The sequence below is a fragment of the Dromaius novaehollandiae genome, unplaced genomic scaffold, assembly GCF_036370855.1.
Source record: "Dromaius novaehollandiae isolate bDroNov1 unplaced genomic scaffold, bDroNov1.hap1 HAP1_SCAFFOLD_65, whole genome shotgun sequence".
In the NCBI taxonomy this organism is placed as follows: domain Eukaryota; kingdom Metazoa; phylum Chordata; class Aves; order Casuariiformes; family Dromaiidae; genus Dromaius; species Dromaius novaehollandiae.
This window is the reverse complement of record NW_026991288.1, coordinates 512,044-534,914: the sequence shown is the minus strand read 5'-3', so window position 1 is coordinate 534,914 and position 22,871 is coordinate 512,044. Positions and strand designations below refer to the sequence as shown.

The 22,871-nt window shown below is 52.7% G+C and overlaps 1 protein-coding gene across 1 annotated transcript in view; it reads right to left on the bottom strand.

Moving 5' to 3' along the window:
- Positions 1-2,288: 2,288 nt before the first annotated feature.
- The window catches only part of LOC135325515 (scavenger receptor cysteine-rich domain-containing protein SCART1-like), a 43,002-nt gene continuing 22,419 nt past the window's right edge, over positions 2,289-22,871 (bottom strand). Inside the window, exons 15-17 of the mRNA XM_064503644.1 lie at positions 21,799-22,033; positions 8,828-9,088; positions 2,289-2,429 (exon numbers count right to left, since the gene is read on the bottom strand). Coding sequence (XP_064359714.1) covers positions 2,289-2,429; positions 8,828-9,088; positions 21,799-22,033 — 637 coding nt within the window. The remainder of the gene's footprint in view (positions 2,430-8,827; positions 9,089-21,798; positions 22,034-22,871) is intronic.

The window sequence follows — 22,871 nt, the reverse complement described above, 5'->3', positions numbered from 1 at the left end:
GTGACGTGGATGCTTCGAACGTGATGTTGGTGTTTCGAACATTACATGGGCATGACGTGGGTGATGTGAACGTGACGTGGGCGTGACGTCGGTGGTTTACATTTGACGTGGGTGTGACCTGGGTTAGGCGAACGTGATGTGGGTGTAACATGGGGGCATCGAACGTGACGTGGGCGTCACGTGGGTGACTCGAACGTGACGTGGCCGTGAGGTGGGGTCTATCAGCTTGATGTTGGCGTGACGTAGGGTCACATTCGAAGCACCCACGTCACACCCACATCATGCCCATGTTTTGTTCCATGCCCCATGTCACGCCCACGTCACATTCGAATCATTCCCATCACACCCACGTCGCGTTCGAAGCCCCCACGTCATGCCCATGTCCTGTTCTAATCACCCTGGTCACACCCACGTCAGGTTCGAAGCACCCACGTCACATTCGAAGCCCCCACGTTACGGCCACGTCACGTTCGAAACCCCCACATCAAACCCACATCACGTTCGAGGCCCCCACGTCTTGCCCAGCTCACATGTCAAACAACCACGTCACGTTCAAATCACACACATCACGCCCAGTTCACTTTCGAAGCCCCCACGTGACGCCCACGTCACGACCGAAGCACCCACGTCACGCCCATGTCACGTTCGAAGCCCCCACGTCACACCCACGTCACGTTCTAGCACCCATGTCACTCCCACGTCATGTTTGAAACACCCACGTCATGTTCGAAGCCCCCACGTAATGCCCATGTCACTCTTGAATCACCCACGTCACGCCCACATCACGTTCAACCCCTCCACGTCACGCCCACATCACATTCAATGCCCCCAAGTCACGACCACGTCACTTTCGAAGTCCCCACGTCAGGCCCACGTCACGTTCGAAGCATCCACATCACGCCCACGTCACGTTCACAGACCCCATGTCACTCCCACGTCACTTTTGAATCACGCACGTCACGCCCACGTCACGTTCGAAGCACGCATGTCACGCCCATGTCATGTCCGGAACACCGACGTGGGGGCTTCGAACGTGACATGGGCGTGACGTGGGTGATTCTAACATGATGTAGTCGTGACGTGGGTGGGTTGAACGTGACGTGGGTGTGACGTGGGTGCTTCTATCGTGACGTGGGTGCTTCGAACGTGATGTTGGTGTGATGTGGGGGCTTCAAAAATGACATGGGTTTTTCAAACGTGACGTAGGCGTGACGTGGGACATTCGAACTTGACATTGGCGTGACGTTGGGGCATTGAACGTGACGTAGGTGTGACGTTGGGTCTTCGAATGTGACGTGGGTGTGACGTGGGGGCATCAAAGGTGACGTGGGCATGACGTGGGTGATTCGAACGTGACATGGGCATGTCGTGGGGCATCGAACGTGACGTGGGCATTACGTGGGTGATTCGAACGTGACGTGGGTGTTTGGAACTTGACGTGGGCATGACGTGGGGGGCTTCGAAAGTGACGTGGGCGTGACGTGGGCGATTCGAACGTGACGTTGGTGTTTCGGACGTGATGTGGGAGTGACGTGGGGGCTTCGAATGTCACGTAGGTGTTTCTGACGTGACGTTGGCGTGACATGTGTGATTCAAAAGTGACGTGGTCGTGACGTGGGGGCTTCGAACGTGACATGGGTGTTACGTGGAGGCTTTGAATGAGTCGTGGGCATTACGTGGGGGCTTCGAACGTGACGTGGGCGTGACGTGGGGTCTTCAAAATTGACGTGGGCGTGACGTGGGTGATTCAAACCTGACGTGGGCGTGACGTAGGGGCTTCCATCGTGACGTGGGCGTGACGTGGGGGCTTCGAACTTGACATGGGCGTGACGTGAGTGATTCGAACGTGACATTGGCGCGACGTGGGGGCTTAGAACGTGAGGTGAGTGTGACGTGGGGGCTTAGAACATGACATGGGCGTGACGTGAGTGATTCAAACGTGACATGGGTGTTTGGAACGTGACGTGGGTGTGAGGTGGGTGATTCGAACGTGACCTGGGCGTGATGTTAGTGTTTCGAACGTGACATGGGCATCAAGTGTGTGATTCGAACATGACGTGGGGGCTTCGAAAGTGATGTGGGTGTGATGTGAGGGCTTCGAATGTGACGTGGGCGTGACGTGGGTGCTTTGATCGTGACGTGGGTGTGACATGTGGGCATCAAAAGTGACGTGGGCATGACGTGGGGGCTTCGAACGTGACGTGGGCGTGACGTGGATGCTTCGAATGTGACGTGGGATTTTCGAACGTGACGTCTGGACTTCGAACGTGACGTGGGTGCTTTGAACGTTACCTTCGAACATGGTGATCATCACAGCCGTAGCCTGCAACCACCGCCTCCACACTCCCATGTACTTCTTCCTCCTCAATCCCTCCATCCTTGACCTTGGCTCCATCTGTGTCACTAGCCCCAAATCCATAGCCAATTCCCTTTGGAACACAAGGTGTTCCACACACTTGGGATGTGCTGCACAGATCTTTTGTCTCTTTTTCTTATTTTCAACAGAGTGTTCCCTTCTCACTGTCATGGCCTATGAGCGCTTTGTGGCCATCTGCAAACCCCTGCGCTACGGAACCCTTCTGAGCAGCTTGTTTCAAAATGGCAGCAGCTGCCTGGGCCAGTGGTTTTCTCTATGCTGTGCTGCACACTGGGAGCACATTTTCAATACCACTCTGCCAAGGCAATGCCATGGAGCAGTTCTTCTGTGAGTTTCCCCAGATGCTCAATCTCTCCTGCTCAGACTCCTAACTCAGGGAAGCTGGGTTTCCTGTTGTTAGTGGCTGCTTAGTCTTTGGGTGTTTGGTTTTATTGTGCTGTCTTATGTACAGATCTTCACTGCTGTTCTGAGAATCGCCTTTAAGCAGGGCTGGCACAAAGCCTTTTCCATCTGCCTCCCTCACCGGGCTGTCATCTCCCTATTTATCAGCATCTCATTTTTTTCCCATCTAAAGCCCCCCCCCGCCCCCATCTCCTCCCAAGTTCTGGATCTGGTGGTGGCTGTTCTGTACGTGGTGATGCCTCCAACAGTGAATCCACTCAGCTACAGCATGAGGAACAAGGAGTTCAAAGATGGGCTGAGGAAACTATTTGAATACACAATATTTCAGCATCTTCCTCAATGACTCCCAAGGTATCTCAAGAAAAGCCAAGTCTATCTTTTGTTCATATGTACCTTCTTTTTTTTTTTTCTTTATTTGTTATACTTGTGATAAATTTATTCCCAAATGTTTATTAATTATCCATCCTACTTCTTCTCAAGCATCTGTGCGTTTTTTTGTTTGTTTGTTTGTTCTTCAGACCCAACTCTCTCATGTACATGGGAAACATGGCTCACTGCATTATCAAACAAAATAAAGGAACAAGCAGAAAATCACTGGTCTTGGCTCATGCCCATGCTACCTTCTCTGGAGCACAGGGAGCAGCCCTAGTATGCAGAAGTGATTGAGGGGTGGAGTGTCCAGGCAGGGCATGGAGGCGCAACCCCTGTGGCTCTCTGGGATGTCCCTCACTGCCTCAGCAGGCAAATCCTTTCCTCAGCCTTCAAGTTGAGGCTGTTGCTTTCCTCGAGCCCCATCCATTGACAGCAGCAGGATTTGGTCTTTTCAGAGCTGCTCTCTTTTCACTTGTGCGCTGTCCTGTTGTGACCTTGTACTTGTGTCAGCCCTAAGGCCTCTTGTACCTTGGTGACAGTACTACTGTGTCTACAGTCACATTTCTGTGACTACAGGCAGGAATGGGCAATGTGAACCACCACATCAGATCTGACCTCCCTACAAGCACTACTGTAATAAAAAGGGCTCTCCTCAGTGCTATGCCAGGAGTCTGGACTCCTCTTCCAAAGCTGGTGTCATGAATACAGCCAATAAATTGCACCCTAAAAGGGCCACTTGCTTTTCTGGGTTTCTCCATGGGTTTAGGGGGATGAACTCAAAGTTCCAGTGTGATCCATTAGGGACCAGGAACTGGACATTTGTGGCAAATGTCCAAGCAGAAAGCAAATGGTCTCTGGCTTATCTGCTTGGGACTGCCCCCCACGTGCAATAGGGCTGATGGCAGGTGCCCTTCCTAGAGAAGAAACTGGAGTTCCCACGAGGTTTCAGGGGATCTCCCAGGGTATCTTGTGAACCTGAGTGGATAGTGAGTGAGGCCTCACAAGACGAGACAGCCCAAGGTGGACTTCTCCAAAGGAAAAGGGCTAACCCACGGAATTCACAGGCTAAGGAGGGCTCTGAAATGCCAGGAGAGGCTGTGAGGACCCAGCATGCAAAGAGAAGAAAGACTGGAGAATGAATCATGGCACCCTCTTTGAAACATCACAGGCTGGATCTAGTGCAGCACCGAAATGCCTCTTGTACCGTTAGTGACAGCCCATGGTCCATCCAAGCGCATTCCATGGCCACGGACCATCAGGTAGCGGATGAGAGAAAGGGGCTCAGCAAGAGGGATCCCAGTCTGGCTGGGTCTGCTTCCAGCGCTGACCAGCACGGCCACTGTGGAGTCACTCCCTGGCCCCACAGCCTGCTCACGCTGCAGAATAGCACCGCCAGCCCAGGCCCTGCGAGGAGCACAGGGAAGGGGTGCAGGAATGGCTGGCCGGGCCAGCATGGACACGCACCCCTGGGGAAAGGCTCTCTGGGGAGCAGGGCCATCCAGGGGAGGAGTAGGGGTGCATGTGTGTGCAGGGGAGGAAGAGAAAGAGAAACCCTTCCTGTGTGCACCAGGTTGGGGCAAGCGTCTTTGTTGCTGGGCAGCAGGATCTGCCTGAGGAGCTTTGGGGTCAGGACTCTTGTGCTGTCCTGGGCAGGGGCCCACACAAGGGGGTCTGGGCATGGAGGGGCCACAGATTTTCTGGGGTTGGGGATCTCATGGCCATGAGAGCAGGGCAGGCAGAGAGTCTCTGAACCACATTTCTTCCTGCCATTGCTGGCCCCCAGAGCTGGGGGTGACGGAGAGCCTGACACCCCATCTCCCACCCCACCCCCAAGAGCCCCTGTGCCCTTCAGAGGAGCTGAGGCTGTCGGGTGAGTGCCCAGCCCTCGGCAGCACCCTGCAGCAGGCACTGCTATGGGGCCACCGCCAGCCTGGGCTGCTCTGCTGGTCTGGTCTGGAGAGAGGGCAGGGGAGATGAGGAGAGCTGGGAAGGGGCTGGGCTGGGCTGGAAAGGGCCTGGGAGCGGAAAATATGAGCAGAAAGCTCCTGTGTGTGAACCCTGTGTGGGATCGCACACCAGGTTTCTTGCAGGGCACATGCAGGTCTCCTGGGAAAGGCACCAGGACATGGCGGGTGCAGAAGACAAGAGCCCACATTGTTCTCTGTGTTGTATGGACACACTGGGGAAGCTGTCTCAGAGACATCATCCCAGGCCAGCCATTCACATCGCCCATTTCCAGCACTGACTTCCCACATCAGCTGTGGAGTGATCCGTGGCCAGCTGTGTCCTCCTGCAGGTCTCTGTATCCTGACAGGGGGGAAAAGGGCAGCCTTGCACGGCCTCTCTTCTGCACCAGACCGTGGCAGATCCCAGAGCACGGCTGTCTGCTAACACCCACGCAGGGCACAGCCCTGGCTGGGCATGGGCTGGGTGCTCAGCGTCCCTAAACTTGGGGATGGGAACTTGGAGGCCTCAGGTAGAGCTTACCAATGAAAGCTGAGGCAAAAAGGCAGACTTTTCCATGCCTGAGGTCACTAGGGCTCCTGCCCCACTGAGCAGCAGGCCCATATTTCCCTTAGCTGCCTTCCCTTTGCTGTGGATGCACTGGCAGGAAGCTTTCTCGTTGCCCTCCCCTTCCCTCGCTGGTTCCAGCTCCAGCTGAGCTCTGGCTTTCTTCACTCTATCCCTGCATGCATGGACAAGGTCCGATGAGGAGGTGTATATGTCTACCTCCACCTTGGCACCCTGAGCACTGGTGCTGCTGCCAGGGCAGAGATGGAGGATGTCCCAGAGCAACTCTTGAGGGAGCTCCCCTGGGAAAAGCTGTGCCGAGCCCCAGCCCCAGCATAGCAGAGGGGAGCTGCCCTCTCCCAACCCACCCCGGTGCAGCCAGCCCCACCTCAGCCTGCTCCTAAAAGGCTTCAATGCAGCCCTGGAGGGAGCTGGAGCTGCCTTGGGCCCTGGGGCCATCTGGCAGCAAGAGGGTTTGACATGGGCACAGCAGCAGCAGTGCTGGGAGCAGGGGGAGGAGCAGGGAAGTTGGGAGGAAGCCCCCTGCCCTTGGCTGCACGGCCAGGGCACTGGATGGCTGATGCCTCTGTGGCCAGCCGGGCTCCAGGTTCAGCGTGGGACACTGGCGTTTTCGTTGGTGTCCAGTGCATCCGTGACTGTGGCGAAGGTGAGTGGGCAGACCCAGGCACGTGCAACTGCAAAGGCTAGGAGTAGAAACATCAGTGTGGGGCTGGTGAAGGTCCTCCCTCCCCTCCCCATGGAGAAGAGAGTCCCCAAGCAATGCTGAACTCCACTTTGGCCAATGGGAGGGGAGCACAGGTCAGGGTGGAAGAGGCAGATGGACCATCTCGGGGTGCATGAGGGAGTTTTCCAGAGCCCACGGCTGAGCCAGGGACCTTTGGATCTTCCCCCCGACACTCTGCCAGCCAGGCTTGTTCTGCCCTGCCCGAGGAGCTCTCATCCCTATGCCAGCCGTGCTGGAGCAGAGGCCGAGGAGCTGGAGGTGCCTCAGGCCAAGCTGTGCCAGCCCCGGGGAGCTGGCCCTGAGCACGGGGCAGGCTGAGCCCCTCTGCGTGTCCTGTCCTGCTGGGAGGGCAGCACGGGAGTGGAGGAACAGCCTGTGTCTGCCCAGGGGCAGCGCGGGACCTTTTGCAAAGCAGGTGACCGTGACAGCTGCCAAGGGAGGCGAAGGCACCATACAGCCACCATACTTCAGCTCCCCAGTCCCCAGTCCTCCCCTCCTCTCCCCAAGCTGAGGATCCAAACCCAGCCAGGCAGTGGGACACCCTCTTCCCCCCAGCCTGGGGTCTTTCTATTCATGGAGTTGCAGAGGAGTTTCAGTGGGATCAGACCCCTGGAGGTCTCCAGTCCAATCTCCCGCACAAGGCAGGGCTGGTCAGAGTCCTACAGTCTTGTCTGGCAATTCCTGGAATGTGCGTGGTGCCAGTTACCATCCCCAAACCTGCTCTGCCCCTCTTGTCCAGGCACTGCGGGACGGCACCTCTCGTCAGTGGGGCACTGCCCTGCCTGCCTTGCCAGCACCCTTGGCTCCCAATGCCCCTTCCTATACAGAGCAGCCTGGTTCTTGCTGCACCCAACAATATACTCTTTGTAATAGCAACCAGTCATAAATGGTGCATAACCAATTGATCTGAATACAGAAAGACCTGCTCTCCCAACTACCCATCATAAAAATCAGACCCAAGTGGCTGCCCTAGCTTCTTCTATCCAGCCAAGACTCTGCTTGCAGTGTTACCTGGGTAGGGTGTCCAAACCCGAAGCACTCCTTACACCTTTAAATTGGCTGTCAGGCAAGAGTTGCTGCTGTTCATGTATGGTCACCATTTGTACCTACAACCTTCTCCGGGATCTGCTAAGATCCCAGCTTCCCTTGCCAAGGCTTTTTTATTACAGTGTGGAGGCAGGTCTGAGGCAGAGACTGGGAATCAGGTCAGCAGGACGGGGACAGGGTCAGGTCAGGACCCGAGAGGTGCAGGGCCAGGCACAGGCGTGTCCACAGCGTAACTCAGGCCAGGCCCAAGGACAACGGAAGCAGCTCCCCGGCAAAGGGGAGGAGGACCCCCCAGTGAGGCTGGTCACTCTCCGTCTCCCCTGCTCTCGTGTCCAGGAGATCCCCCTCCCTGTCTGCCTGCAGCTCCTCCACGCCCACCCCGCTGCTCAGGACAGCCTGAGAGCCCTGTCCCTGCAGCCCCTCCAGCAGCTTCTGCTGCCCCAGGGACAGAGCAGCCTGCCCCGAGCTGGGGCACACACAAACCTGTTTCTTGTTCTCGCTTGCTATCTCTGAATGCTGCCCTGCTTTTCTCCTGGGACATTCCTGCTCCCCAGAGAGACTTTCTCCAGGTGAGTACATTTGTGCTGGCTGGCTGGCCATTCCTGCGCCCCTCCTCAGTGCTCCCCGCAGGGCCTTGGACTGGTGCTTCTCTGTGGTGCAAGTAGGCTGTGGGACCACGGGGTGACTCCTGACTCCTCACTGGCAGTGCTAATTGGGGCAGGAAGCAGATCCAGGCAGACATGGCTCAACCCCACTGGCACATGTCTGTGCTCATGGCTGGTGCTCAGAGTGACCCCAGGGCGTTTGCAATGGTACAAGATGTGTTTGGGTGTGCACTCACTCTGGTCTGTGGTGTTTCACTGTGGGTGCATGAATCATTCTCCAGTCCCCCTTCTCTGGGCTTCCTGGGTCCCCACTGCCTCTCTGGGGATTGCAGAGTCCTCCTTTCCCTGTGCATACCAGGTTTCAGTGCTTTACCTTCTGGTGACTCCACCATGGACAGTCCCTCACTTCCTGAAGCTCCACTCCCTGCCCACCCCCAGGCACATGCTGTTCCTGGAGATGCCCTGAGCTCTCCTGGGGGCTCAGATTCCCTTCCAGAAGGATGGGCATCTCTCATCAGCACTGTCACCTGTGCGACAGCCCTGAGGCAGACAATTCAGAGACCATTCACCATCTCTACTGGCAGTGGTCGCAGAGAAATGAACCCTGAATCCCGCCTTCGGTCCCTAACAGATCACACTGGGACTCTGAGCTCATCCCCTGGAGCCCAGTGAGAAAGAAATGAAAGAACAACACATATCTTTGATCCCAGATACCCTGGGAATGGGGAGTAGATGCACATGGGATAGTTGCTGGTGTGTACATTGTACCCATTGGATCAGTTTCCTCCCTGCATCTTTCAGCTCCTTGTTCCTCATGCTATAGATGATGGGGTTCACTGCTGGAGGCACCACCACATACAGAACTGCAATCATCAGATCCAGAGCTGGGGAGGAGATGGACGGGGGCTTCAGGTGGGCAAATACGATAGTGCTGACAAACAGGGAGACCACAGCCCGGTGAGGGAGGCACGTGGAAAAGGCTTTGTGCCGGCCCTGCTCAGAGGGGATCCTCAGCACAGCAGTGAAGATCTGTACGTAGGACAGCACAATGACAATGAAACACCCAAAGGCTAAACAGGCACTAACCACAGTAAATCCGGCTTCCCTGAGGTAGGCGTCTGAGCAGGAGAGTCTGAGGAGCTGGGGAAGTGCACAGGAGAACTGCTCTAGGACATTGCCTTGGCAGAGTGGTATTGAAAATGTGTTAGCAGTGTGCAGCACAGCATGGAGAAAACCACTGGCCCAGGCAGCTGCTGCCATTTTGACACAAACTCTGCTGTCCATGAGGGTCCTGTAGTGCAGGGGTCTGCAGATGGCAACAAAGCAGTCATAGGCCATGACTGTGAGAAGAAAGTACTCAGCCAAAATGAGAAAGACAAGGAAAAAGACTTGGGCAGCACATCCCAAGTATGAAATGGCCCTGGTGTCCCACAGGGAACTGGCCATGGATTTGGGGACAGTGATGGAGATGGAGCCAAGCGAGGCTCAAGGAGGGAGTGGTTGAGGAGGAAGCAGCACATGGGAGTGTGGAGGCGGTGGTCACAGGTTACAGCTCTGACGATGAGGCCGTTGCCCAGCAGGGCAGCCAGGCAGATGCCCAGGAACAGTATGAAGTGCAAGAGCTGCAGTTCACGCGTGTCTGTGAATGCCAGGAGGAGGAACTCATTGAAGGAGCTGCCACTGGACATTTGCTTCCTTTGGGCATGGGGGACTGTCCAAGGAGGGAAAGACATCAACAAGTTAGGACAGACTTCTCTGAGCAAAAATTTCTGTTTCTTACAACTCTGCCCTCCTCCAAAAGCAGACATCACCTCTCCCCATCTTGGCTTGCAGCCCAGCCAGACACCCCAGAGGCAAATGGTCAAATGTCCTACGGATGGGGTGTCCTGAAGAGAGATTTGGCTCATTCCCAGCCAGCCCTCCCTACCCGCCACTGCATTGCCCAGAGCCCCACAGGTCAGAGGGGCACCTCATTGTCAAAGACACGTCTGCATGGCAGGTCCCACAGGTTCATTGTCTGAACTGCATCTGAAACCCCTTTGCCCAGAGAGTCCAAGGGGAGGGACAAGAACAGCACAGACAGGTGGGGACACACGGATCAATGCAGGGGGGTAGGGACACAGAGAGACAGATGGGCACTCAGGAATTTTTCCTCCTCTGGATATCTGTCTGCCAAAGAAATGACTCATGCGCTAGACCCCACAGCCTTGAGGACTGAGGGCTGTGCTGGGTGGGAGAGGAGGGGAGGCACTGAAGTTTGTAGTTTCCACTCACACTTTGACCATGACTCTGCTGCCTGGAGCTGTACCTGAAGGGAGCTATTTCTATGTCCCCCATGTCATGTCAGTGCTCACAGACCCCATCCCACCCACTGGGCATTCAGCTCTGCCTTGCAGAAACCTCCCGGGTGCAGGCCACTGCACAGGGGCACCTCCGTGTTTGCAGGAGCTAAGGAGCAGGTGAGAAAAACCTTGATGAGGCTGGAAAGGTGATGCTGGTTCTGTCTGTAGGCTGAGGGGTGGATGAAGGGATTTGCTGAGTTCCTCCCAGAACGGTTCCTCTCTCATTGTCATGTTTTGGAATCGCAATCCCTTGTTTAACCCTAACAGATCCAATAAGATTTCATCCCACCCAAAGAGAATAAAACTGAAAGCACAGTCTCATGAAAGCTCCTTCCCTTTCAGGCATCCCTGACTTGATCTTCCTTTTGGAAAATCTCCTCCAGAAATGTTCTCAGGGTGAGATGGAGCTGCGAGCAGCCCCGACTCACAGAGCACCCTCTCAACAGGAGAATGAACCTGCCCTGCCAGGGTCACTCCTTCCACCCAGAGCTTCTTCCCACAGACCCCTGGGCAGCTCCCCGGGCAGGCTGAATGCTGACCCTCACGGGCAGCAGAGTCACTGCCCCAGGCACACGGCACCCTGGGACACAGGGACACTGCTCCGAACTACAGTCCTGGGCAGACCTCTGTGCACACCCCAGCTTCACACCCCTGCAGTTGTCTCTGGGAAAAGGTAGCAGCATTCCCTGTCCCTGTGACAGTGTGGCAGGGAACCCTTGTTCTGAAGCACCTCCTCCTCCTCCGCACTGGAGAAGCCAGGAGAGTGAACCTTACAACCCTATCGGTCATGAGATAGGCTGGGTTCAGAAGATCCCTCCAAGAACCTCAGTAGCATTGCTCTACAGCCAGAGACTTACGGCGTAAAGGGCTATGGAGATTTCTCTCACAATGAGCTTTCCTCTGTCTTCCCACTCCAGACTGCCTTTCACTTCCCTCGGTCTTCTCTCATGTTACGTCTGCAAGAGCAGGCAGTGCTGGAGCCCTGCTGCTCTTCACAGGGGAGCTGCTCCTGGACAGAGCTGTCTCCCATCAGCTCTGCCAGATTGCTATGAGCTCCCTCCATCCCAGGAGCCTGGCCCAGCTCAGGAGCACAGACCCATCTGAAGCCATGAATTTCTCTGTCCCTTGTGTTCCCTCCTCCTGGGAGATGTTCGCTGAGGTAGACTAAAATAATCATCTATGATCTCTCTCTAAACAGTGGAGAGAGGCTGATTCCAGCATTGCAATTTGTCTCATCATAGGATGGTTATCTAAGAGAGGTGCAAATGTCCCAGTCTAGATGCCCCTATTCCCATCTCTTACCTAGGCAGGACACCTAGACAGCAACAAGAAGGGAGTTCATTTTCCCATGGTTCAGGTGTTGATTCGAATGAGCCAATCTGGACATCTCATGCCAAGTTAAAAACCCATGGGGTGGAGTGGGATTCATATCCCTCCCGTGAACACCACAAACACACAGGAGGTGGGAGCTTGCCCAAGCTGAAGTGTGCACAATGTGGATGTCTGCATGCGAGCTCCTTGTCTAAGCTCCCATTATAATCAATGGAGGTAGGGGGTGGGAGTCAGTTGGTCACAGACAAACAGCTGGTGATATCTGAAGAGACAGAAGTGGTCCTGTGCCAGTGTCTGTTTGCTCTGATGGAGCAATGGTAAGACCCACATCCTTCTAGAGCATCAGGTGGGAGCCAGCTGGGGAATTTCTTCGGCCATCTGAAATGATCCTAGAGACCTATACTGCTATCACAGAATCGCAGAATGGTTGAGGTTGAAAAGGACCTCTGGAGACCATCTAGTCCACCTCCCCTGCTCAAGCAGGGTAACCTAGAGCAGGCTGCACAGGATCCGGTCCAGATGGATTTTGAATATCTCCAAGGATGGAGACTCCACAACCTCTCTGGGCAACCTGTTCCAGTGCTCTGTTACTCTCACAGTAAAGAATTTTTTCCTCATGTTCAGATGGAACTTTCTGTGTCTCAGTTTGTGCCCATTGCTTCTCGTCCTGTCACTGGGCACCGCTGAAAAGAGTCTGGCCCCATCCTCTCTACACCCTCCCTTCAGATATTTATACGCATTGATAAGATGCCCCCTCATTCTTCTCTTCTGCAGGCTGAACAGGCCCAGCTCTCTCAGCCTTTCCTCGTAAGAGGGATACTCCAGTCCGTTCATTATCTTAGTAGCCCTGTGGTGGGATCACTCACACGACAGGAGGGCTGCAATAGCAGGGTACAGACTCTTCAGGAGAGACTGTCAGAAAAGATGAGGCAGGAGAATGTCCTTAGTGTGACAGGACAGCTCAGAGGTATGGAGCTCTTCCGTGGGACAGACAGGGGGCTGTGTGAGAGCTTGTGGGTGCGCATCAGAGTAAGGGTGACGTTATGGTGGAGTTACAGACCACCCAGTCAGGGTGAGGAGGTGGACACAGTCTCCTTTAAGCAACCTGAGGAAGTCTTTATGTCACAGACCCTGGCTCTTATGGGGGGAATTTGATCTCCCTGACATTCAGTGGAAGGACAAACAGGAGGGTGCAAGCAGTCCAGGAGGTTTCTGGAGGGTGTCAGGGACAACTTTTTAGCACACCCGCCAACAAGGGCCAGTGAGGGTGATGCTTACCTAGCTCTGGCGCTTGCAAACAAGGAAGAACTGATCAGGAATGTGATCATCAGTGGAAACCTTGGTTGCAATGACCATGAAATCGTGGAGTGCCAGATCTTGAGGAAGGACAGAAGCAGAGTATAGATGCTGGACTTCAGAGAAACAGACCTTGGCTTCTGCAGGGGACTGGTGGGGGATCCCATAGCAGGCAGCTCTGAAGGGCAATGGAGCTCAGGAAAGCTGGAAGATCTTTAAGAAAAGCACCTGCCAAACACAAGGATGGTTCCTAACGATACTCAGTAAAACTAGCAGTTATCTCAGGGGACCAGCTTGGCTAAACCAGGAACTTCTGCTTGAGCTCCAGGGCAATAAGGCAACATATGGGAGGGGGGAGGAGGGAAAGGCTGCAAAGGAGGAATTCAGAAATATTGTCCAGCATTGTAGGCATGGTGTTAGGGAAGACAAAGCACCCCTAGGATAGACACTTTCAGGGGATGTTAAGGGCATGAAAATGAGCTGCTACTGCTTCGGTAAGAATAAAAAGGAAAAGGTGGTCTCACTGCTGAATGGGGCAGGGAATCTAGTAACAGCAGATGCAGATAGGCCTGAGGAACTCAACACCTTGTTAGCTTCAGTCTTCACCCACAAGGTCTCCCAGGCTGTTGTGTCTTGAGTCAGGACTCCTGAGGAGAAAAGCAACCAAGACTGGATGAGAGAGGGATTACTTGTGAGAACTCAAACTATACAAGTCAATGGAGTTGGATGGGCTGCATATGAGGGTGCTGTGAGAGCTGACTGCTGCCATAGCAAGACCATTCTCTAACATATTTGAAAGGTTGTGGAGATGAGGCGAGATCCCAATGACTGGAGAAAGGCAAATGTTACATCCATCTTCAAAAAAGGCCAACAGGACAACCTGGGAAGCTGCAGGCAGTTCAGCCTCACTTTGGTGAGGAGTGTGCAATGGAGTGAATCCTCTCACATCACATTTCTGGGCAGATGAGAGAGAAGAAGGGGATAGGGAACAGTCAGCACGGATTTACCCAGGGTAAATTGTGCCTCACCAACCTGATCGCCTTCTATGATTAAATAACGTATTTGTGGATGGAGAAGAGTAAATGTCTTTTCCTTAGACTTTAGCTAGGTGTTTGACACTGTCTTCCACAATATTCTTGTATGCAAGTTAGAATGCTACATTTTAGAGGGGTAGACAACAGATGGGTTGAAAGCTGCTTGGATGATGAGGCTTGGAGGGCAGCGGTGAATGTGTAGCAGTACTCATCCTGCTGGTCAGGGAGAAGTGGAGCACCACTGATGTCGCCAATAGCTTGTTCCTGTTTATCTTCTTTAGTAGTGACATGGAGGAGGCAACACTCATCATGCTTGTAGATGACCCTAAACTGGAGGTGTGGGAGACCAGTTTTATGCTTGAGGCTGCCATTCAGAGGGACCTAGACAGGCAGGAGGAAGGGGCTGTTAGGAACCTCATGAAATTCCACAAGGACAAATGCCAGGTCTTGCACCTGGAGTAGGCCAACACTCCGCAGTGTTACAGGCTGGGGGCTGAGTGCCTGGGGAGTGGCTTTGCAGAAAAGAACCTGAAGGTCCTGGTGGACAGGAGGCAAAATATGAGCCAGGACCATTCCGTGGCAGCAAAGACGACTGAAAGGATCTGGGTCTGTAGGACCAGGAGCACAGCCAGGAGTTTGAGGGAAATGATGATCCTCTTCTAATCAGCACTCATTAGACCATGTATAGAATCCCAAGAAAAATGAAGGAGGTCGATAACTGAGACTGAGTTTGTGAAAGGCCCTCAAGATCACCAGGGAGCTGGAGCATTTGCTTTCTGAGGAAATGGGGCTTGTTCAACCTGGAGAAGACATGGCTTTGGAGGGATCTCATAGCAGCCTTCTGATGGCTACAACGAGGTCATCAAGAAGATGGAGCCAGGCTCTTCACCATGGTGGGAGGACAAGAGACAATGGGCATAAGCTGAAAGAAGGGACGTTCATGCAGGAGATGAGGAAAAGGTTTTCCACTAAGAGGATGGTCAAGCACTGGAGCTGGTTGCCCAGAGAGGCTGTGCAGTCTCCTTGCTTGGAGGTTTCCAAGGGCAGACTGGATCAAGCCCAGAGCGACCTGGTTCGATGCCAGAGCTGACCTTGGTGTGAGCAAGGAGATTGGGCTAGAGACCTCCTGAGGTCCCTTCCACCCTGAAGGTGTCTGTGATTCTTCCCCCTCTGGGTCTTCACTCTTTGCTGTCACAGAAAACATACAGGTTCCCTGTGACAGTGGAAGTAGGTCAGCTTTCTTGTCGGCTTCCAGTCAGGGTTGTGCAGATGCAGGGCTTCTTGGCAGGAATGCCCAACACAGCCCTGATCAATCCTTTGCTTCACTTTTAATTTCCTTTTTTTTTTCTTTCCCTCTTTCTAAGTTTGTGTCTTTTACCATCCTGATCCCCTCGCATGCCCACCCCTGCTTACCCTTTCCCTATTGGCGCTGTTTTGAATTGTTTTCTTTTGTTTTTGACACAGAGGAGCTTCAGTCCAGAGGGACCTTGAGAAACTTGGGTGATTTGGACAACAGACACCTCATGAAGATTTACAAGAGAAGTGTCAAGTCCTGCAACTGGGGGGGAATAACCGCATCCCTGAGGAGAGGTTGAGGGCCCTGGGCTTCTTTATGCTGCTGAAGTGGAGGTGCAAGGCAGTAGAGTAGTAGCCTGCGAGTGCTTGAAGGGTGGTTTCAGAGATGATGGAGCTTCTCTTGGTAATGGGAAAGAGCACGAGAATGGTAAACAGCCACAAAGAGCACCTTGTGGTGTTCAGATGTAACATTAGGAAAAGAGAATGTCACTTGAAGGGCAGTGCTGTGGTGCTACAGGTCACCCAGAGGGAGTCTGTGATCAGTCCATGGCTTTGCGTTTCAAGGAAAAGCAAGCAAGGACAGAGAGACATCACTGAAGGGAGGCAGATCCATGGGTGAGAGCAAGGTGGGGAAGCAGGCTGGATGTCTGCAGTCTGCAAGGAAACAGGCACAGGCATGGGACAGCATGGGACGGCCTGTGGTGGAGTCAGCCAAGGGCACCGCCAAGGCTGAAAGCCTCTGACAGAACTGATGTTTTTGTCCTCTTGGCTATGGCTATTGTCACTGCCACTGAGGCCTACCAAAAATGCCATCTCCTTAAAGCACAGCCTCACTGCCTTCTCCCCTCCAGGGAGCCCAGGAGGTGCCGTATCGTTGGCCTGCACTCGGCATTGCACACTCCCACTGCCCCCGTGAAGAGCCCCAAGCAAAGCATGAGGGAAAAGATCACCCTACCCAGGGGCTGGGTGTCAATGCCTGTCCAATCTGCTTGATAAAACCTATCAAAGTTTACTTGGCATTAGAGCCAACTGCACATTTCCTTTGCCTACCTGCAATCAATGTCTCCAACTTTCTGCTCTAATCAGCCTCCAGGGAGGCTTTGTTGGTAATGGTCCTCAGTGGGACCCATCAAAGCTCCAAGAAACTTTGGCGTTTACTTCTGACTTTAACTTCTTGAGTGGTTTGTTCAATCTCCTCTCAGTATCTGAGGTTCATGGACTCAGCACCAAATACACCCAAGGGGTCATTAAAATGCCAAAAGCCCCAACAACCCATGTCACTCTCCATAATTTTCTTCAGTTCTTCAATTCTTGTGTGGCTGATTGGAGAGGTTTCAGGAGTGTATTTACAAGAGGAAGATTTCAATGAGCACCTGAAAAAGAAAGGATTTCTGCTTTTTAAGCTTTATTTTTCAGCTTTCAGAATAACTGATATCCACACTCCCCAATTCATGCTGATCCAGAGCGTCTCCTAATCAAGTATGGACATGTGGGAAAAACAGCATTTTTGATAAGAGACATGTATGGCCAACCTTCCTTCTCACCTCCCCAGCCCTGCCATTTCTCTCATCAGCCACTGGGGACTTACATCACTCCTGTTAGAATCTAACCTTTTTCCGCTTAAGTCTATATATACAGCTCCTATACACCAATTCCCATCTGCTTTCCTTAGACAACTACTTGCAGACACAGGAGGATTTTTCTTAATTGCAAGCAAACAAAAACAAAATATGATACAGTTTAATAAAAAGTAGAATACACTATTCAAGTACATGTTAAGCCCAAGCTGCCTCCAGTGAGGTCCACTTTCTACATGGAATAACATTCCTTGAAATGTTTTTGACAAATAGATAGAAAAGGATAGATAGAAACACAACTAGGGAGTAGGGTAAAGAGACAGTTAGACTCTGATAGGCTAGCAGCAGGCTCATGGCTGGGGCAGGTGCATGTGAGGTCACTCCTGCCTTAGCAGCTGACAGACCAGCAGCAGGCACGTGGCTTGGACGCTGATTGTGATGTTCCTTGTATCTGATCAGCCGAACCTGGGGTTTTAGTTAGCATCCTGGCAGGAGATCCTGGCAAGAGTTTCACAAGCTGCAGGCCTCAACCAACCTAGTGACACATGGCAAAATGTGCTCAGCTGAGATGGACACCTGAACTGTCAGGTTAGAAATGACTCCCTTAAGGAAGAGAGGAGCATGTGCAAAGGTGAGGACTCTCGGGGGCCTTGCAGAGTTATTTGCATGAAACAACTTCAACTTTGCAAGCTGATCCTCAGCTATGACCCTACAAGTATTTCTTGATGACTTACAGGAAAGTGCTTGAGCATCAGGTGAGTATTTTCAGGGTCCAAAAGCAATGTTGTCATTTTCTTTGTTTTCAGCACAAAAAAAAGCTCTGAGCCCTTGAAACAGCACTCTGTAGTATGAGCATCTGGGAAAAGTGGTTATAAGAGGCCAATTATTTCCTGAAGAAATACTTTGTCTTTGGAAGTTTTCCTTATTTTCCCATTTTGAAAGGTAACGACTGTGGCACTGCTGCTCACAAGAGTACCTCTGAGCGCTCTGTCATGATGAGACCACTTCCTTGTTAACTATGTCAGAGAAAAAAGTCCCACTGCATCAAAACTGTACTCTCTGGTCTCCTCCTGGATGCCAGCCCCTGGATGTCCTGTTTTGGTGCCCGGGGCAGTACGCAGTGTGCAGGTTGCAGCAGAGATCACCAAGGAGCGAGCCCTTTGGCAAGGAGAGATCAGGACCTTGCTCCCGCCTTATTTCACTGCATTGGAGAGTTACTTGGATGGCTAATTAACTGCAAAGTAGGGCATATTACTGCATTACAAACAAACGGTTTCTGGAGCACTACCATATTAGAAGAAAAGAGTCTCCACACCAATTATTTATTGCTAGTACCTCCCAATAAGCCTTTATTAACAGGAGAGAGAGGCAACTGCTATGCCTCTAGTCTAAGAAAACGTGAGATTCAACAGATCTCAGAAGTGTTATCTTCAATAAACTCCTCCAAGGGACCCTTCCTGAAAAATGACTTATTATGATCTAAATAATTTAAGCTGCATATTTATATATATTTCACAAGAGGTCTGGAGTATCTTATATCTTTGGTTAAGCATCAGCTTGTGGGATAGGAAAGCCCAAATCAAATAAGGGATGGAAATCATGGAGAATGTATATATATATACACACATATAAAAAAAAGACAAAGCATTCTATAAATGCTAAAATTTATTTCACTGCTCTTTGTATTACCCACCACCTGTGAATTACCTTTGATATTAGCTTCCATGCGTTTTCTTTCTCAGATAGCCTATACTTCAACTGCAGAAGGTGGTACCTCTGAGTGCTTGTTTTTATGGTCTCCAATTTTAGTTGTATAAAGGAGTTACCATTAAACAGAAAGGCATGGGTTTCTTTTGCTTCATATGCTGTCAGTCTATACGTAGTACAGACTTGCATTAACTTTGGTTCAGTATACCATAGTAATCAGAGATGTAGCTTTTCCATTTTTCATTTCTTTTAATCAAAAAGGGTATATTCAGCATTATAAAGTGCATTTATGAATACTTTGGAAAAGATTCCTCTCTTTCCTTTCTGAAATACATTTGAAAAATTAGAAGTGGTGAATGAATATTTGGGTGGAAATGTCTGGGACTTTGACGAACTCCCTGGTTCGGAGTCAGACCCAGAGCATGAGGGCGAGGCAGCTGTCTGGCCAGTGGCAGAGCAGTGGCTTACTGGACTGAATGCAGTCAATTTGAAGGGACCGCAACAGTGAGTGATTTTAAAGCATGATAACTGCAGGCTATGAGGGGCGCTACAGGCAGCAGCCCCGCGGAGGGTTATTAGAGTGGCTGTTAAGCCTGTGGGATAATGGAGCAGATGCGGTTTATTTTACTAGCAGGGAACTTGATAAGAAGGGGGCTTTGCACCAGGATCCCAGGCTGCGCAACACCCTCCGCACCCTGCAGCAGCAAAACCTAAATGTTTCCCCATCCCTAATGGAGTGGGTGACGGGCACAGCGCGGTTAACCTGGCTGACTGCCGCAGACATCAACGATGGGTTCACTGGGTGGACTACTATCGCAGCAGGAATAAACCATCTACGGCAACTGGGAATGTTGTTCAGCACTTATTTCCCCGAGTTTACAGAACCGGATCTGATCTCCGTGAGCAAAACCATCCGAACTAAGATGCTGCGACCTGCCACCCCCATCTTAAAGCAATGGTGCTACTTGCGATGGGGGTGGGTATGGTGGGGGGAGTGGCAGTACTGCTATCTCAGTTAGCAGTGGCGTCCTCTGTTAGCAGAGATAGGAAGTCAGGAAACAGGCAGGTAAACGTGAAAAAGGAAAAAAGAGTCAGTCATGGCACTACGTTCCAAGACCTGCTGCGAGCCGGTGTGCCGGGGGGAGGTGGATGGTAAACCCAGCACGGAGCTGCTCAAGTGGCGGCTGCAGCTCCAGCTGGAGCAACACACATAGCCCCCGGGGAGCGTGGCGAGCAGCCTGGAGAGCGCGGGGGGACCCAGGACACCCACTGCCCCATCAGCAGCATGCACAGAGGGGAGCTGCCAGTGGCACAAGCAGGGGCCAGGCAGCATTGCCTGTGTTGTACCCACTTAGCTCCACGGCAGTTGCAGAAGAAAAAGCCTTATATCCACAGAGGACAAAAGCCTGGGGAGGTGTGGCAGACTGATTATATCGGACGCTTACCAGAGAGCCAGCAGCAGAGATATATTCTGACCACTGTAGATACCTGCTCTGGTCTATTATACATCCACTCCTGCACCGCAGCTACACAGGCTCACACCATTAAGGCATTAGAAGACTTGATTGGGTTATATGGTTCTGTGGTTCCCTGGTGGAAATCCAAAGTGATCAGGGTACTCTTTTTACAGAGAATGACATTCAAAATTGGTCTGGAGAGTGAGGAATAGCCTGGACATATCACATACCCTACCATCCACGAGGGATGGGATTGACAGAGCGAATGAACGGCTGCTCAAAGAGCAGCTGTGCAAATTGTCCCCTGCTGGTACCTCACGAGTTGGAGCAAAAATGTTCATCACGCAACTGCCTGCCTCAGTGCCCAACCACTGCATGGCTCTACCCCATATGCTCGTTTCAAAGGGGAATCCATCGAGCCCCATAATAGTTTAGCTCTCCAGGGGGGTGGACATCAAGGCATTGACTCAAACTACCTTGCAGAGGTAAGAGTTCAGATCATGCATCCACCCAGCAGCCAGGTGGTTTCGGGTCTACAGGGCATGCTGTGTGGGTGCATGATCCGACTAAACCCAGACAGCTGGAAGGGGAAATCTTTGCTGACAGGCCAGGAGATCCCCACCTGGTACTAATCAAAGGGGAAAGTGTCCCAGTCTATGTCCTCTCTAGGAGACTCTTGCCCAGAGAACCGTGACCTGATGAATATGCCTACCCCAAATACTACACAATGTAAAGTCCGAAGAATCAGCACAGGACAACCCCTGGCAGTGACTCTGTCAAATTTACGACTATGGGGAAAACACATTATGCTCCTGGTCTTCTGGGCTGATTAGTTTTATGTGCATATGTACTATAATTTACTGTGTGTGTGTGTGTGTGTGTGTGTGTGTGTGTGTGTGTGTGTGTGTGTGTGTGTGTATATATATACACATATAAAAATACACATATATACGCCGGCTCCAGGCGCACGAGCACACGCCGGGCCGCAGCGTCGCCCCGGTTCCCTGCGCAGCAGCCGCCAGCACCCACAGGCCACGGGCCAGGCAGAGCGAGTGGCTGTGCACGCAGGGCGGCCGGAGCCGCCACGGCCCGGCTGGGTGCGAGCAACTGCTGGGGAAGGCCCAGACGGCCGGGGCCGCCTCCACCCACGCGGGAGCCCCCGGCTCCTGCGCCCTTGTTCCTGGTGGCCCCGCGGCTCGGTGCCATTTCTCAGCGCCATCCCGGCTGTTGGGCTTGTGGTGGCTCCAGGCCGAAGGTGACACCAGGCCTGATGGGGCCAGCTAAGGTGCTGCTGGTGCTGCCCATGGGCAGAGAGGGGTGACAGCACTTTCCGAGCTTCCTCGCAGACCTGCTGGTCTCTGCGTCGGCTTCGGTTATTTTAGCTGCAGCAGCAGAACTGCCCTGGGCAGGCAGGCAGGTGCTGTGAGGGCATCAGGCACATCAGATGCCCCTGACCATGGGAGGTGAGAGCGCAGCAGGAGGAGAGAGGGGAGGCAGGGGGAGGTCACTGCTAGGACAGTGCTGGTGAATCGCTCCTGTCCCAGCAGCCCCAGCCAGCAGCAGGGGAGCAGGCACTGGGGTCACCATGAGTGGTGGGAGCTGATTCAGCAGCTGGGGAGGTGGAAGCGGGAGTGGGAGAGGCAGGCAAAAGCATAATGGCTGGTGCATTGTTTGTGAGGTCACTTCCATTACACTTACCTGATTGGCCAGAAGAGGGCAGGCTGGCATTATGAGGTCATCAACAGCATCACAGATGCTGCCCAGCAGCAAGGAGAGCTTGGGAGGAGGTGAGAGGGAGGAGGAGGTGAAGGTGGCATTGGTGGGTTTGATTGTGAGGTCTCTCCTTTCACAGCAGCTGATTGGCCAGCAGCAGGTGGGCAGGCATGTGAGGTCATCAAGGGCATGACAAAGCCCATAAGGTAGAGGGGAGAGCCTGGAAGGAGGGAGAGGCAGGTGACTGTGGCACTGCTGGCATAGTGGTTGTGAGGTCACCTCTGTGACTGCAGCCTGGTTGGCCAGCAGCAGGTAGGTAGGCACTCTGAGGTCATCAAGGTGATGAGAAAGCCTCCCAGGGGAGAGGAGAGCTCTTGAAGATGGCAGAGGTGACATGGCTGGGACCTTTTCTTGTGAAGTCACTTCTATTGCAGCAATCTGATCGGGTGGCAGGCAGGCACTGTGAGGTCATGAAGCAGGTCAGAAAATGTTCCCCACGCAAAGGAGAGCTCAGGGGAGGGGAGAGGGACAGGCAGGTAAAGAGGAACAATGCTGGAATGATGATGTCACTTCTTTTGCACTGTGGTAAGATCTTTGGAAGTAAAGTTACAGCTGTGATACAAGGATGATGTTCAGATTTGTCCGATATGCTCCTATATCAACAGAAACGGATCATGCATGCTTTGGAGGAGTCATGTAGGACCCTGGGCCAGCTGGATTATAAGGATGCCATGAAACAATCCCATTCAAGGATTCCCACCCAATCCAGCTGAAGATGCTGTTGCAAGGATATCTGTGATAGAGACTACCATCAGCATCTGGAAAGCAACCAGCAATCCTGTCCAAGAGGTTTGGATTCCCCACATGAGCATCACCCTAAGCAAAAGATCCCAAAGAATTAGACATTTGTTTTAGACCAACACTCTGACCATGAACGTCTCTGAAGCACATGGATCACTTTGATCCATCACCTTCTTGTTATGGCCCTGGGCTCTTGTGTTGTGCCCCTGTTGTGTGCTCTACCTGGACCTTCAGAGCAGGTGTAGAGTTTCCTACAG